Raw genomic sequence first — 13,480 nt, forward strand, 5'->3', positions numbered from 1 at the left:
GAATAAGAGGTACCAGCTGGCTGGAGCCAGGATTTCCTCAAGGAGCCATGGAACTAATTACAATGTGGTGTGACTAAGTTAAATCCCTCTGCAGACAAGCATGCCTAACTGGACCTGGGGAAGGGAAGGCTTCAGAGAGAATGTCACAGGTGAGCTGGGCTTGGACAGGTGAAAAGGGATCTCATCCTTTCACATGGGAGGAAGCAACATGGCAAAGGAAGACAAGAGAGATGGGGGAGTAAGTGGGGGAATGGTGAAGCGCCTTGTGTGGCTATCAGAGAGGGTGTGGGGAGGCTGGAGGGTGTCTTAGTTGGGGGACCAGAGGGGCAAAGCAGGAACTGACACAAGGACCCGGTACAAGTATTTTAGTCGGGAGATTATCCCAGGAAGCAGGAGTGAGGGAGAGGGAGACAGACAAGAAGGGAAAGCCAATAGAGAGCTCATTATGGATTGATTACCACTGTGAACAATGGGGACTCATTCCTCTTGGAGACCACTGAGCAACCATGCAGAATATGCCTCAGGTCCTCCAAAGACAGGAGCCTGCGGCATTTATTAACCAACTCCCATTTCCACTGGCCATGGGATGCCCCAGAATAACTTCCCCCCATAGAAGCTTTCATCTGGAATGCTTGAGAAAAACCCTAGGACAGAAAAGTGGAGAGTAGCAGGGTTGGGTGTTTGAGGTGAGACCCCAGCAGCCCTTGGGAACTGTCCACTGCAGCTGCCGCAGGAATCCAAGATGGGCCAAAGGGAGGTGGCACAGAACAGAAAAGGCATCTTCTCTGGGGGTGACTCAGATTGGGGGCCTGAATGGGTGCAGCAAGCAGAAGAAATTCAAGAAATGGGGTTGGACAAGTAGGCTGGGGTCAGAGGATCCATTGTGAGGAGTCTGATATGCCAGGTTACAAAGTTTAAACTTTATTTGCCAGGCTCTGGAGCTTAATAGGTGCTCAACAAATATTTATTGAATGAATAAATGCTAATGACCAGATGCACCTGGGCCAAGCCCTTGCAAAGCTACTGAGCTTTAGACTCCAGAAAATTAGCTGTGTGACCTCTAACCTCTTTGATCTTCCATTTCTCTCTCTCTCACTATCTTGACAATAATACCTTCTTTACAGGGTTGTTCAAAATTAGATGAGATCAAAGATGCATGGCCACTAGAAGTGTGGACTCAATAAATGTCAGCCACTCTACCCCTGCCCCCATGATGACCCAAAGCCAAGTAATAAAGCTGAACTATCCACCAGCTAGAGACAATGAAGGTTGCTCCTGGGATCTGTTTACAGATGATGAATGCTGGCATTTCTGGCTATATTGGTCCTCGTGGAAAAAATTAGTGGTATTGGTAACAGCTTCCTTGGACCAAAAGGGAATCATACTGCTGCTTTAATTAAAGGACAGAGTTGAAACTATCCTCCCAGGGAAATTACAAATTCAGAAATTGATGCTTATAGTAACTTACAGGGTTTTTTCCTTTGTGCATTTAAATATACATATGGAAACATCGTCCAATCAATACGCTGTTGACTGGGGTTATCCATGTCTGCTGTGCTGCATTTCTCCCCCATTCTGAAATCTTAACAGAGGCCAAGATCCTTGTGGACTCCGCTTGATGGAATACCCTGCACTGGCTGGCTGTAGGCATTGGGAGCACCTCAGTCCCTCCCAGTAGACAAAGATGGTGGTGGCCTCTCAGGAGGTAGAGACAGTCTCGTCAAAATACGAAGCAAAGGTGGAAGAGAAAGCAGCTTAAGGGACTAGGTGAAGGACTGAGAAATCACACAAGCTGGGGAATACACAACTAATGTTTTTTAAAACATATCCATTTCTCCATAGCAATCGGGCCCAAAGACAAACACAGAGACGAGTCATACCAGTGGCACACCAAATTTAAAAAGAAAAGCAGGAAGGCAGGCAGGCAGGCAGGCAGGCAGGAAGGAAGGAAGGAAGGAAGGAAGGAAGGAAGGAAGGAAGGAAGGAAGGAAAGGAAGAAAAAGAAAAGAGAAAGAAAAAGGAAGAAGGGATATTGGGAAAGTGAGTAAACACAGACTTTGTCAAGGAAGGAAATTCCAGAGTTGAGAAGTTCTGTGGGAAGCACATCTGCTCCCAGCCCAGAGTGATTCACAACTGGAGCAGCCAAGCAGGAAGTGCAAGGTGAGGATTCGGTCATCTGCCTGTTCATTCATTCATTCATTTCATTCAACAATTATCAGCTATCTGTCGGTCACACTCTGCAAGAAGCAGCAAGAATACAAAACTGGAAAAGACACAATCCCTGACCTTGAGAGCAGCTATGAGAAAGGGAAACAAAAGATGTCACTAATAATTGCCATAAAGTGGAACAAGGGCAAAGATAAAGACATGTACAAGATGGAGTGTGACACAAAGAGGAGGGAGAGGGGCCAGAAAAGTTTTCTCATAGGTGGAGCTGGGTCTTAAAGGAGGGTTGGAGTCCCCCAGGCAGCAGGGAGTTGGTAAGGCTAAAGCCTAGGAGAAAGGCAGAGAGGTGGGCAGGGAGCAAATTTGGGAGGACCTCCTTTGTCAGTGGAGTCTGGACTCCATCCTGGAGGTTTGCGTCATGAGCCACTGGAGGGTTTTGTTTGAAGATTTTGTTTTGTTTTGTTTTTTGATGTGGACCATCTTTAACGTCTCCATTGAACTTGACACAATACTGCTTCTGCTCTATGTTTTTGGTGGTTTTTTTTTTTTTTTTGGCCGCGAGGCATGTGGGATCCCAGCCCCCCCACCAGGGATCGAACCCGCACCCCCTGCATGGGAAGGCGAAGCCCCAAACACTGGACCGCCAGGGAAGTCCCTGCCACCGGAGGGTTTTGAACAGAAGCATGACACGATCTCATTTGTGGTTAAGAAATACTTTCTGGTATCTTTCCAATATCCAGCCTTGAGGGATAGGCTGAAAGGGATTGGAAGGTGGGAGAGGGGTGGCCTGTTCACACGGTTCAGGTGAGCGGCTAGTGGCAGGGATCTGGAGAGAGAGGTCGCTGAGTTTAGCTCCAGTCCCCAAAGGGCACTGTGGCCAGGAAGAATTTCCAGCTGCCAAGTCACTTAGTCTCTTACAGGATCAATTTCCTCATCCTTAAAACGAAGAAAATGTGAATCACCGACAAGGTCCTCCCTTGCGGAGAGCACGAGACGGTTTATCAGGCCCTCTCTCTGCAGACAGTGGGACCTCACCGAAGACCCTAGAAAAGTGGTGCAGCCAGGTGTGAAGAGGAGGCGAGGCGGGAGCCCTCCATCCGCCCCACCCAGAGTGTCAGGCCAGGCGCCGGTATTCAGCTTTTTTTTTCCTCCCCAGGGGAACTGTTGAGGCCACAAAGAGGAAGCGGAGTGGAGGGTCCTTTTAGACGCCCAGGTGTCTAAGGCCCCTGCCAGTCATGGTTTGATTCCGTCACACCAAGTCACATGGGAGGATCCTCAGCTTTGAAGTCACAGGAGCCTCTAAGCAGAGCCACTTGGAGCTGTCACCCTTGCCTATTTCTCACCCGAAAAGCTCTAGTGAGCAGTGGAGAGAAAGCTTTAAAGGCTCTCAAAAATAAAAATAAAAACCCACCAAAACAGGTTTATCCCCAGCTTTGGATTAAGCAGCTCCGTGATTTTGGACAAGTTAGTTCAAGGCTCTCAATAAATCCCAGCTGAGGACAACCCCGCCGGTCAGCCCTGCAGCACCTGCCCTCGCCGCCGCGCCACATCGCCTTTCCCCCCACCTTTTCCTTCTCCGCCCCAGGCGCCGCCCGGACCCTAGACAGGCGAGGCTGCGGAGGGCCGGGCGACCGGAGGTTGGCTGCGGCCCAGGGCGACCCTGCGCGCTCCCTCCCCGCCGCTCCCACCTCCCCGGCCGCGCGGCCCCGCGCTCGGCTGCAGGGAGCCGGCGCAAACTGCGCCGGCGGCGGCGGGAGCGGCGCAGCCAGACAGGCCAGGAAGGTGGGAGCCGGGCCTAAGGCGGCCAGCTTCGAGTATCGCCGGCGCCTCCGGAGTGGGCAGCACCGCAGGCCCGCCCCGCCAGGCCCTCTCGCAGCCTCTCGGCCGCCGGCGCAACCCAGAGTTCGCCCGCGAGGCTCCGCCCCCGCCGCGGCTCTCCAGACACCGGAGCCCGCGGGGCGCAGAGCAGGGCGCGGGGACTGCAGATCGCGGGCTCCGCGCGTCCTGCCCGGGGCGGGCCCTGGGCGCCCAGGCGCCCGCCTCCGCCGCCGCCGCCGGTGGCCGCTGACGTCAGGGAGGCGAAACCCAGAAGAAGAAGAAGAAGAAGAAGAAGAAAAAAAAAGGCACGAGGGCGGAAGGGGAAAAACTTTATTATTTTTTTCTTATTCTCTTCTGGGGCTGAAGTGAAGGGCAGGCCACTGCGCCAGCGCGGAGAGAGCCGAGCGCGACACCAGCCCGCTGCGCGCGGAGGAGCTGGGCCGCGGAGGCCCGAAGGGGCTCCCGGCATGTGGGACCCCCAGGACTTTGAGCGCCACTGGCAGGCCGAGTTCCCTGGGGAGGAGGCGCCCATCATGCAGCTGGACTCGGTGCTGGACATGGAGCGCGAGCTGGAGCGCAGCAAACTCAACCTGAAGTGGCTGCAACAGGTGCTGGCTGAGGAAAAGTTCAAAGTCGTCTACCTGCAGGCGGCCCTGGAGAAGCGGGACCTCGGCTGCGGGCGCCTGGAGGGCGGAGACGGGGACAGCAGGGGGGCCTCGGCTGATGAGCCGGCCGGGCCGGAGAGGGAGCCGGCGCCGCTCGAGGAGGAGGGCGCAGCGGGCGGCGGCGGAGAGCCCCCGGGCCCCTCGCTCCCCTCCACGGAGGTGACCGCGAAGGCCGAGAGTCCCCCCTACCTGTGCCGGGACCTTCCCACCTGGCCCAGGGCGGCGGGGGCTGGGGGCGCGGTTCGCAGCTTGACCGCCGCCATCCACCAGCAGCTACTGCAGCCTCGCCTCCTCTTCAGGCCCCGGGAGGACTGCGCGCCCCCCGGCCACGATGGCACAGTTCCCAGCGCCCCGGGAGAGGAGCGGTCCGCCCGGACCCGCGCGGGGCGGGGCTCGGAGGAGGACGAGCCGGATGCCTCGGGCGCGGACGATGGGGGCGACAGCAGTGACCACGACTTCGAGATGGTGGATTTGAACGAGAAATTCACCCTCAGCCAGTTGCTCGTGACCCCTTGCCGGCCCGGGACCTGCGATGAGGCGGAAAAGCCAGCGCGGGCGTACAGTTCCCATCGCTGGATGCACCTGATCCTCGGGAGCCGGCGGCAGCCGCGCGGGAGCCGCGACTTGGAGCAGCTAGAGGCAGAGGCCAAGGACGGGCGGGGCTCGCCCCCGGCGGCAGAGGAGCTCCTCCAGCGTAGGGCTCGCGAGCCCCTCCCACCGTGGCGGCGCAAGAGGTTCCTGGGGCTGCCCGAGCGGGACTCGCCCAGCCACAGCTCGCCCGAGAGGGGCAGTGACTGCAGCCACAACAGCTCCGACCACGAGGATGGCTCCTTTGCAGGTAGGCGCACTCCTCTCTAGATCCCCGCCTCTTGTATCCTGGGCCTCGCCTGCTGGCCGCTTCCCCACCCCTCCCTGGCACACCTCGTTGGTCCTGTTTAACCTCAGGCGCCTGGGCAGAAGGGAGATAAAATTTACCTGTTTACCTTGAAGGCACTTGTGGAACTTAAAAAAAAAAAAAAAGAGGGTGCCAAGTGATTTCGGCTTGGGCGAGTTTAAGAAAATAAGCATTATGGCGATGGGAGGGGATGAGGGGATGATGCATGCGCTCGACCAGACCAAGGGAGGAATCTTTCACTTCAAGCCTCAGCCTTTCTACTGTATTGCAACATCCCCGCCCTCCCCGCCACCCCCCCAACTCATCCTCTGCAAGTCGGTGAGATTCCCTTGCACCACCCACACTGATAGTATCCTTCTCTGCACAAACTCCAGTGGTTCCCATTTCCTCCAGATTCCTTGATGTGGAAGTCTAAATCTTCCACTTAATGTTCTGAACTTATCGCTCATCTTCTCCAGCCTGTACCTTGTGTTCTGGCCAAAATGAAAGAACCTCTCACTGTGGGAAAGGTACATAATAATCCTCACCACCCCCTTCCTTTGCTGACTGTCCCCTTCCTAGGAGGCACCACCTGATCTGTCAGCTTCCTAGGCGCCTAGGAGCCTGAGTGGGAAGGGGAGGGCTTGGAATCATAGAGTTGTTGAGCTGGCCTAGTGCCCAGAGATCATGTCTAGAGCAGTGCCTTCATTTGATAAAGGAGGAAACTGAAGCACAGAAGGATTAAGTACTTGTTGGAGTGAGCTGGGACCTCCACTCGGGCCTCCTGTCATTTTCTTGCTTCTCCTCACATCTGCCCTCTCTTCTGAGGACAGGAACCTGGTCTTAGCCATGTTGTGGTGGAATCCCCTTTCAGTGGTCAGCACAGTGCCTTGCATACAGTAAGTGCTCAATAAATATTTATTGAATAAGTGGATGATTACATTGAATTTTTCTTTTAATTTTATTTAATTTATTTATTTTGGGCTGTGTTGGGTCTTCGTTGCTGCACGCAGGCTTTCTTTTTAGTTGCGGCGAGCAGGGGCTACTCTTCGTTGTGGTGTGCCGGCTTCTCATTGCAGTGGCTTCTCTTGTTGCGGAGCACAGGCTCTAGACGTGCAGGCTTCAGTAGTTGTGGCGCATGGGCTTAGTTGCTCCGCGGCATGTGGGATCTTCCCGGACCAGGACTCGAACCTGTGTCCCCTGCATTGGCAAGCAGATTCTTAACCACTGTGCCACCGGGGAAGCCCGATTGCATTGAATGGAATGTGTCTTCCAGCCACCCAGCTCCCCATAGGTCGGGAGTGGGGAAAGGGCTAAGGAGGAAAGGGCAGATAAGGATGTGGGCTGTCCTGTGACTGATCCTTTGCTGCCCCAGGGACTGTCACGGTCTCCTCAGCCATAGGGAAAGCATAAATTGTCATCTGATTGGGTCAAGCTGTGACCAGGAACTTAAGATGCCTTCCTGCTCAGTGAAGGAGGAAAAAAAAGAAATCACTGATGCTGGGATTCTTCCAAAATCTCCATTATTAGATCTTATCTAGGTGAGCTTGCATTTGAATGAAAAAAACTGTCCACTTTGCTAAAAGCGCATTTGGAATGGCCATCAAGTCATCTGTTGTGATCAGTTACACTTATTCATTAGCAGAGAATGGCTGCTTTTCCCATAGGTAATGCTTTTGCTGCCCATGCTAGTAACATTTTTATGTGCCCCTTTAACTTAGAGTCTGAAAATTTCACTCTAGTGCCAAGTTCCAAATGCCCTCAATGGAGGCTACCCAAGTGGCCCAGAGCTCCTTTATTATTTTTTAAATTAATTAATTAATTAATTTATTTATTTATTTTTGGTCACGTTGGGTCTTTGTTGCTGTACGTGGGCTTTCTCTAGTTGCGGCGAGCGGGGGCTACTCTTCCTTGCAGTGTGTGGGCTTCTCACTGCAGTGGCTTCTCTTGTTGCGGAGAACGGCTCTAGGTGTGCGGGCTTCAGTAGTTGTGGCTCGCGGGCTCTAGAGCTCAGGCTCAGTAGTTGTGGCACACGGGCTTAGTTGCTCCGCAGCATGTGGGATCTTCCTGGACCAGGGCTCGAACCTGTGTTCCCTGCATTGGCAGGCGGATTCTTAACCACTGTGCCACCAGGGAAGTCCCCCAGAGCTGCTTTAGAGCTGGCCCCAATCCCGTCTCCCCCCCCCAGACCCACTTCAATCACCCTGCCAGGTGTGCTTGATGCACTGGATTTTCCCCGGGGAGTGATTTTTATTTCTGTGCTCTGTCTCCTCTATTCTTAAGGGCACTCTAGCACATAGAGCACCTTGATTCAGACTAGGAACTAGCATTCCCTCTGGCCTAACAGTTTACAAGAGGTGCTCCCTCTGGGTGGACCAGTGATAAAAAGATTTTCCTTCCTCTGACTGAAGACTCCAGCCGGGGCATATGTCTGGCGCTTGTGGCATTGGCTCACAGTGCCTGGGCTGTTTTTTAGGCCCCATACAGGACCCCCTCTGCAGGGCAGGCTTGTGTAGGGAACCCCTGGAAAGCTGCATGTGGGAGCCCTGCCTCCTGTCTCCCAAATGTCCCCAGTGAGGAAGCGAATGGGGTGGACATGTGTATGCATACATGCATGCAGCGTATCCATGCATGCCTATACATGTATACACATGTGCACGTAGTCACATACAAGTGTGCACGTGTGCACAATCTAGGAGGAAGAGCCTCCAGACATATAGGAGGCGCTGGAGTGGAGAGATTAAGGGCCAGGGTTTTCCCGCTGTGGGTGACAGCCCACTGAAATCAGCGTGGTGGGGAGTGAAAGCATCATGAGGCTGTCTCTGGCCACCCTTGGCCTTCCCTGCTTTACTTTTCTCCGTAGCACTCACCAAATTACCACCTCAGATGCTACGATTTTGCACGTGGATCTTATTCACTCTGTCTCTCTGGTAAAATGCAAGCTCCAAGAGGGCAAGGATTTTTATCTCTTTCATCCACTGACATAGCCCCAAAGCCTAGAACAGTGTCTAACACATAATAGGTGTTCCATAAATATTTGTTGAATGATATATTTTTTTAATGAAATAGAATAGAAAACATCAGAGTGCACTGCACATGGTAATGGTGAGTAGTATTCTGTTTTAAAGCTTTGTTTCAGTTCTATATAACTGTGTGAGTGTATACTGGGTCCTGATGTAGAATGTATTTCATGCCATGGGTTGGGCCAAAATGTTTGAAAATACTGATAAAGACCGTGGGCTCTGAAGCTAGACTGCTTGTGTGACCTTGGGAGAAGTTATTTGAATTTTCTGTGTTTCAGTTTTCTCATCTGCAAAATGGGACTAATAAATACAGATTACATCGTACCATTGATATGAAGAGTAAATGGGATATTATTTCTAAAGGGCTTTGAACAGGCCCTGGCACATAGTATGCACCCATAGTATTAACTAACTACAACTGTGGGTCATTTTCTTTGAGTTAATGCTTCAAAGCTTCCCACTCCCAGATCATTCTGGATCACAGATGGTTTGGTTTTCTTTGCTTTGCTTTTTTTATTGGGGTATAGTTGTTTTACAATGTTGTGTTAGTTTCTACTGTACAGCAAAGTGAAGTAGAGTTCCCTGTGCTACACAGCAGGTTCTCATTAGTTATCTATTTTATACATATTAGTGTATGTATGTTAATCCCAATCTCCCAATTCATCCCACCCCCCTTTTCCCCCCTTGGTGTCTATATGTTTGTTCTCTATGTCTGTGTCTCTATTTCTGCCTTGCAAACAAGTTCATCTGTACCATTTTTCTAGATTCCACATATATGAGTTAATATACGATATTTGTTTTTCTCTTTCTGACTTACTTCCCTCTGTATGACAGTCTCTAGGTCCATCCACGTCTCTACAAATGACCCCATTTCGTTCCCTTTTATGGCTAAGATTCCATTGTATATATGTACCACAACAGATGGTTTGGTTTTCTATGATGCATGTGTTTTTTCTAGCAAGGCTCTGGCTCTTTCTAGAACCTTCCAGGAGCAGTGCAGGACCCAGGGCAAAGTGGTAATCTTGGCTCATGAGGCTCTCTTGCTGGATTGGCCCTCAAATTGTTTCTCCCTCTCCACCAGCAATCAGGCCCATTATCTCTACTCAGAGAACCTCACCTGATGGGGTTTTATTGCACAATTCAGACTTTGCCTTCCTCTCAGGGTTTCGAGGAGAGCATGTGAGGCCTCACATAAAAAGGCTCAAAGGCAGAGGTTCTCCCCTCCTTGGAAAAGGCCCGTTTTCTCTTAGCTAAGGGGCAGATCCCCATACCAGGACACACTTGGGTCTGTTCTACACGTAGTAGGCAAATCAGGGTTTAAGTCAGTTAGAATGCCAGTTCTTTTAGTATCTTCCCTTCAGCACCTTGCAGGCTTGGTCGGTACCAAGAAAGACTAGGCCACGTTGGCATGGATGCAGGTGGTAATGTGAATGGGGTGGGGTGGGGGTCCCAGAGCCAGAATCAGCCGTGTTGGGTCATGTGTGCTTTGAAGACAGACTTGTGTGTGTGCCCAGGCTCTGCCCCGCAGCAGGTGTGAGGCCATGGACAAGCCACTGGCCTTTCGGCACCTCAGTCTCTATTAACAGAAATAACAAGAATAGCTAATCTTCCTGGGGGCTTACTTTCTGCCCACTCCTGTTCTAAGCATTTTACACGTATTAACTCATTTATACCACACAACAGCTTCATAAGACAGGCACTATTATTATTTCCATTTTACATATGATAAGCATGAGGCTCAGAGAGCTTAAATAACCCTGCCCAAGGTTACCCAGCTTGTAAGTGGCACTTGGGATTTGAATCTAGGCAGTCTGACTCTCAAGTCCGTGCTTTTAAACAGCAAACTATACTGCCTCAAACAATAGCACCTACTTCCCAGGGTAGTTATGAAAATTACCTAAAATAAAATACTTAAAGAGTTTACTTTTTACACACAGTGACCATTAAGTGCATATGTGTGTATGTGTAATGTGTATGCATTATTATTATTTTCTTTATCACTAAAGTCCCCAGCAGACCCCAGTTCATCTGCTGCTGAGGTCAACCATGAGGGCTGCCACCTGCCCATGGGGCTCCTGCGTGGACTTGGCCTCACAGGTGAGCAGACCACCTACTGGATTTTAGATCTCCCCTCCTCAGCTGGGAGCTCTTGGGCAGACACAACTGCACACCCACATGTGGAGGTCTTGGTATTTTTGCTTTCATGTTGGCATGCTTCTGTGCCAACCCTGCCAAAGAGGTTGGGTAACATGTCCTTCTAGGAGTTTACATATCCCTCCTGTAGCCTGTGGCATCCCCTATGCCACACGTGGACCAAAGTGCACTCGTCCAGCAAAAGCCCAAGTCAGGCATCCTTTTGACTGGCAGCAGCTATTCATCTGGTATTCTGATGTAGTTCAGATGACAAAGTAAGTATCATTAATAATTTAGATTTGTAGCATTTTCTCCTTGCATTAAACTTTGCTTAGTGGAGGATGAACAGTCATTTTTGCCAGCCCTTGGAAATCCTTCATTCATTCACTTGTCCATTCCACTCGACAAGGATTTATGCAGGTCTTACTTTGTGCCGGGTCTGTGTTAAGGGTCAAGATGGCAAAAGTCGGTGACCTGCCCTCAAGGTTCTCACTGGCTTTTTTGCTTCCGGGGTGGAAACCAAAGGTTTTTAGATATACAACTTTCCACTAGGTAACTTGTTAAATCCTGAAATGAGTGACTGAGTAAGGACTGCCATTTAGAACCTCAGTGACATGCAAGAGCCAGAAGAAGAAAGGATCTTAGATTTGGTCTAAGGATCTTCCTGGCCCTCTCCAGACAGATGAGGACCCTGGAGCCCTAAAAGTAACCTCAGGGTCACACGCTCATGACCCTCAAGGCAGGGTCTAGGAGCCAGATCTAGGCTCTTTTCCATTGCATCCTATGGCCTTTTCTTTCTTGGAATTTTAATCAGAGAAAACTTAAGATGTGAGTCCTGTCAAACAGCAGTCCCCAACCTTTTTGGCACCAGGGACTGTTTTCGTGGAAGACAATTTTTCCAAGGACCAGGGCGGGGGGATGGTTTCGGGATGATTCAAGCACATGACATTTATCATGCACTTTATTTCTATTATTATTACATCAGCTCTACCTCAGATCATCAGGGATTAGATCCCAGGGGTTGGGGACCCCTGCTATTAAAATCATAGTAACAGGAGCAGCAGACTGTCTCATTTAGCCTCATTTAGTGGGTGGAAGTTATTTGTCCCACTCTATAGGTGAATATGCCGAGGCTGGGAGAGGTGAGGACATTTACCCAGCATCAAACAGCCCGTGGTGGAGTCAGCATTGGAACTTGGGTCAGGCTTACAAAGCTGACACTCTTTAACTTCCAGCATGTAAGGCTGTCCTGGACCAGCTGTAGAATTCCAGATTTCTCTACTACTTGGGAGGCCCTGGCATCTGATTCTCCCAGGCTGCCAATGGAGACTTTTTAATCTTCATGGGAAATGCATTTCCTACTAGGCACTTATGTTACCTAGTTCATTTGGAACCTGATGGGTTTTTTTCCCCTTCCCATTAGTGATTAATAAGATTTTTGCTCCAGGAAGAATTCCTTGTGTTCATTGGATGTGTCTGAATATCTTAAGTCAAAGTATTGAATTTTCAGCCTTAGCTGTGAGGGAGTAATTTTTTTCCCATTCCCTGTTGTGGAGAGATATTAAAAAACTATTTGAGACACGTGAGCTGATGGTTGGCTACGATTCATCTGTAGCCAGAGCTGACATGGCCTCACTGTTTGCTTGGTTCTTTAATGCGTGCTATGCCCCACTCCTCCACCCCCCCCCCCACCATCTTAGCAACGTCTACACCTCATGAACATCATTCGGCCAGGGGGTGTGGGTGGGTATGTTAACAATGTCTTCCTGCTCTACAAGAGGTAAATGTAACCAAGCCTGAAAAGTTTTCTGTTCCTCTCATCTGTTTTTCTTCTGGTGAAGAGACTATTCACAAAGCAATTGGCTCTGTGTTTGACTCTGAATCTTTGTGTGTGTGGTTTTTTTTACAGATTTTATTTATTTATTTTTGGCTGCGTTGGGTCTTTGTTGCTGTGCGCGGGCTTTCTCTAGTTGCAGCGAGTGGGGGCTGCTCTTCGTTGCAGTGCGAGGGCTTCTCATTGCGGTGGCTTGTTGTGGAGCACAGGATCTAGGCGTGTGGGCTTCAGTAGTTGTGGCACACGGGCTTCAGTAGTTGTGGCACACAGGCTTCAGTAGTTGTGGCTCGCGGGCTCTAGAGCGCAGGCTCAGTAGTTGTGGCTCATGGGCTTAGTTGCTCTGTGGCACGTGGGATCTTCCCGGACCAGGGCTTCAACCCGTGTCCCCTGCATTGGCAGGCGGATTCTTAACCACTGCGCCACCAGGGAAGCCCTCTTTGTGTTTTAAAGTCAGGATCTTCATACCTTTTCTTTTTTTTCTTTTTTTTTTTGGCTGCGTTGGGTCTTCATTGCTGTGCGCAGGCTTTCTCTAGTTGCGGCAAGCCGGGGCTACTCTTCGTTGCAGCGTGCGGGCTTCTCATTGCGGTGGCTGCTCTTGCTGCAGAGCACGGGCTCTAGGCACACGGGCTTCAATAGTTGCAGCACGCGGGCTCAGTAGTTGTGGCTCGTGGGCTCTAGAGCACAGGTTCAGTAGTTGTGATGCACGGGCTTAGTTGCTTTGCCGCATGTGGGATCTTCCTGGACCAGGGATCAAACCCATGTCCCCTGCATTGGCAGGAGGATTCTTACCCACTGCACCACCAGGGAGGTCCCCCATAACTTTTCTTAGCTTTGAAAGAATGGTACAAACACTTTCTGCATCTGAAAAACGGGCTGGATGTTCCCCAGCTTGCAGGGTTGTGAGGCTTACCTTGGACAAGTTACTGACTCTCTCTAAGCCCCAGTTCCTTGTCTGCCAAATAGGGGT

The 13,480-nt window shown here is 50.9% G+C and overlaps 1 protein-coding gene across 1 annotated transcript in view; it reads left to right on the top strand.

Moving 5' to 3' along the window:
• The first annotated feature begins 4,436 nt into the window (after positions 1-4,436).
• ABR (ABR activator of RhoGEF and GTPase) overlaps positions 4,437-13,480 on the top strand; it is a 178,847-nt gene continuing 169,803 nt past the window's right edge. Inside the window, exon 1 of the mRNA XM_068531713.1 lies at positions 4,437-5,487. Coding sequence (XP_068387814.1) covers positions 4,452-5,487 — 1,036 coding nt within the window. The 5' untranslated portion in view covers positions 4,437-4,451. The remainder of the gene's footprint in view (positions 5,488-13,480) is intronic.

This window comes from Eschrichtius robustus, chromosome 20, assembly GCF_028021215.1.
Source record: "Eschrichtius robustus isolate mEscRob2 chromosome 20, mEscRob2.pri, whole genome shotgun sequence".
NCBI lineage: Eukaryota > Metazoa > Chordata > Mammalia > Artiodactyla > Eschrichtiidae > Eschrichtius > Eschrichtius robustus.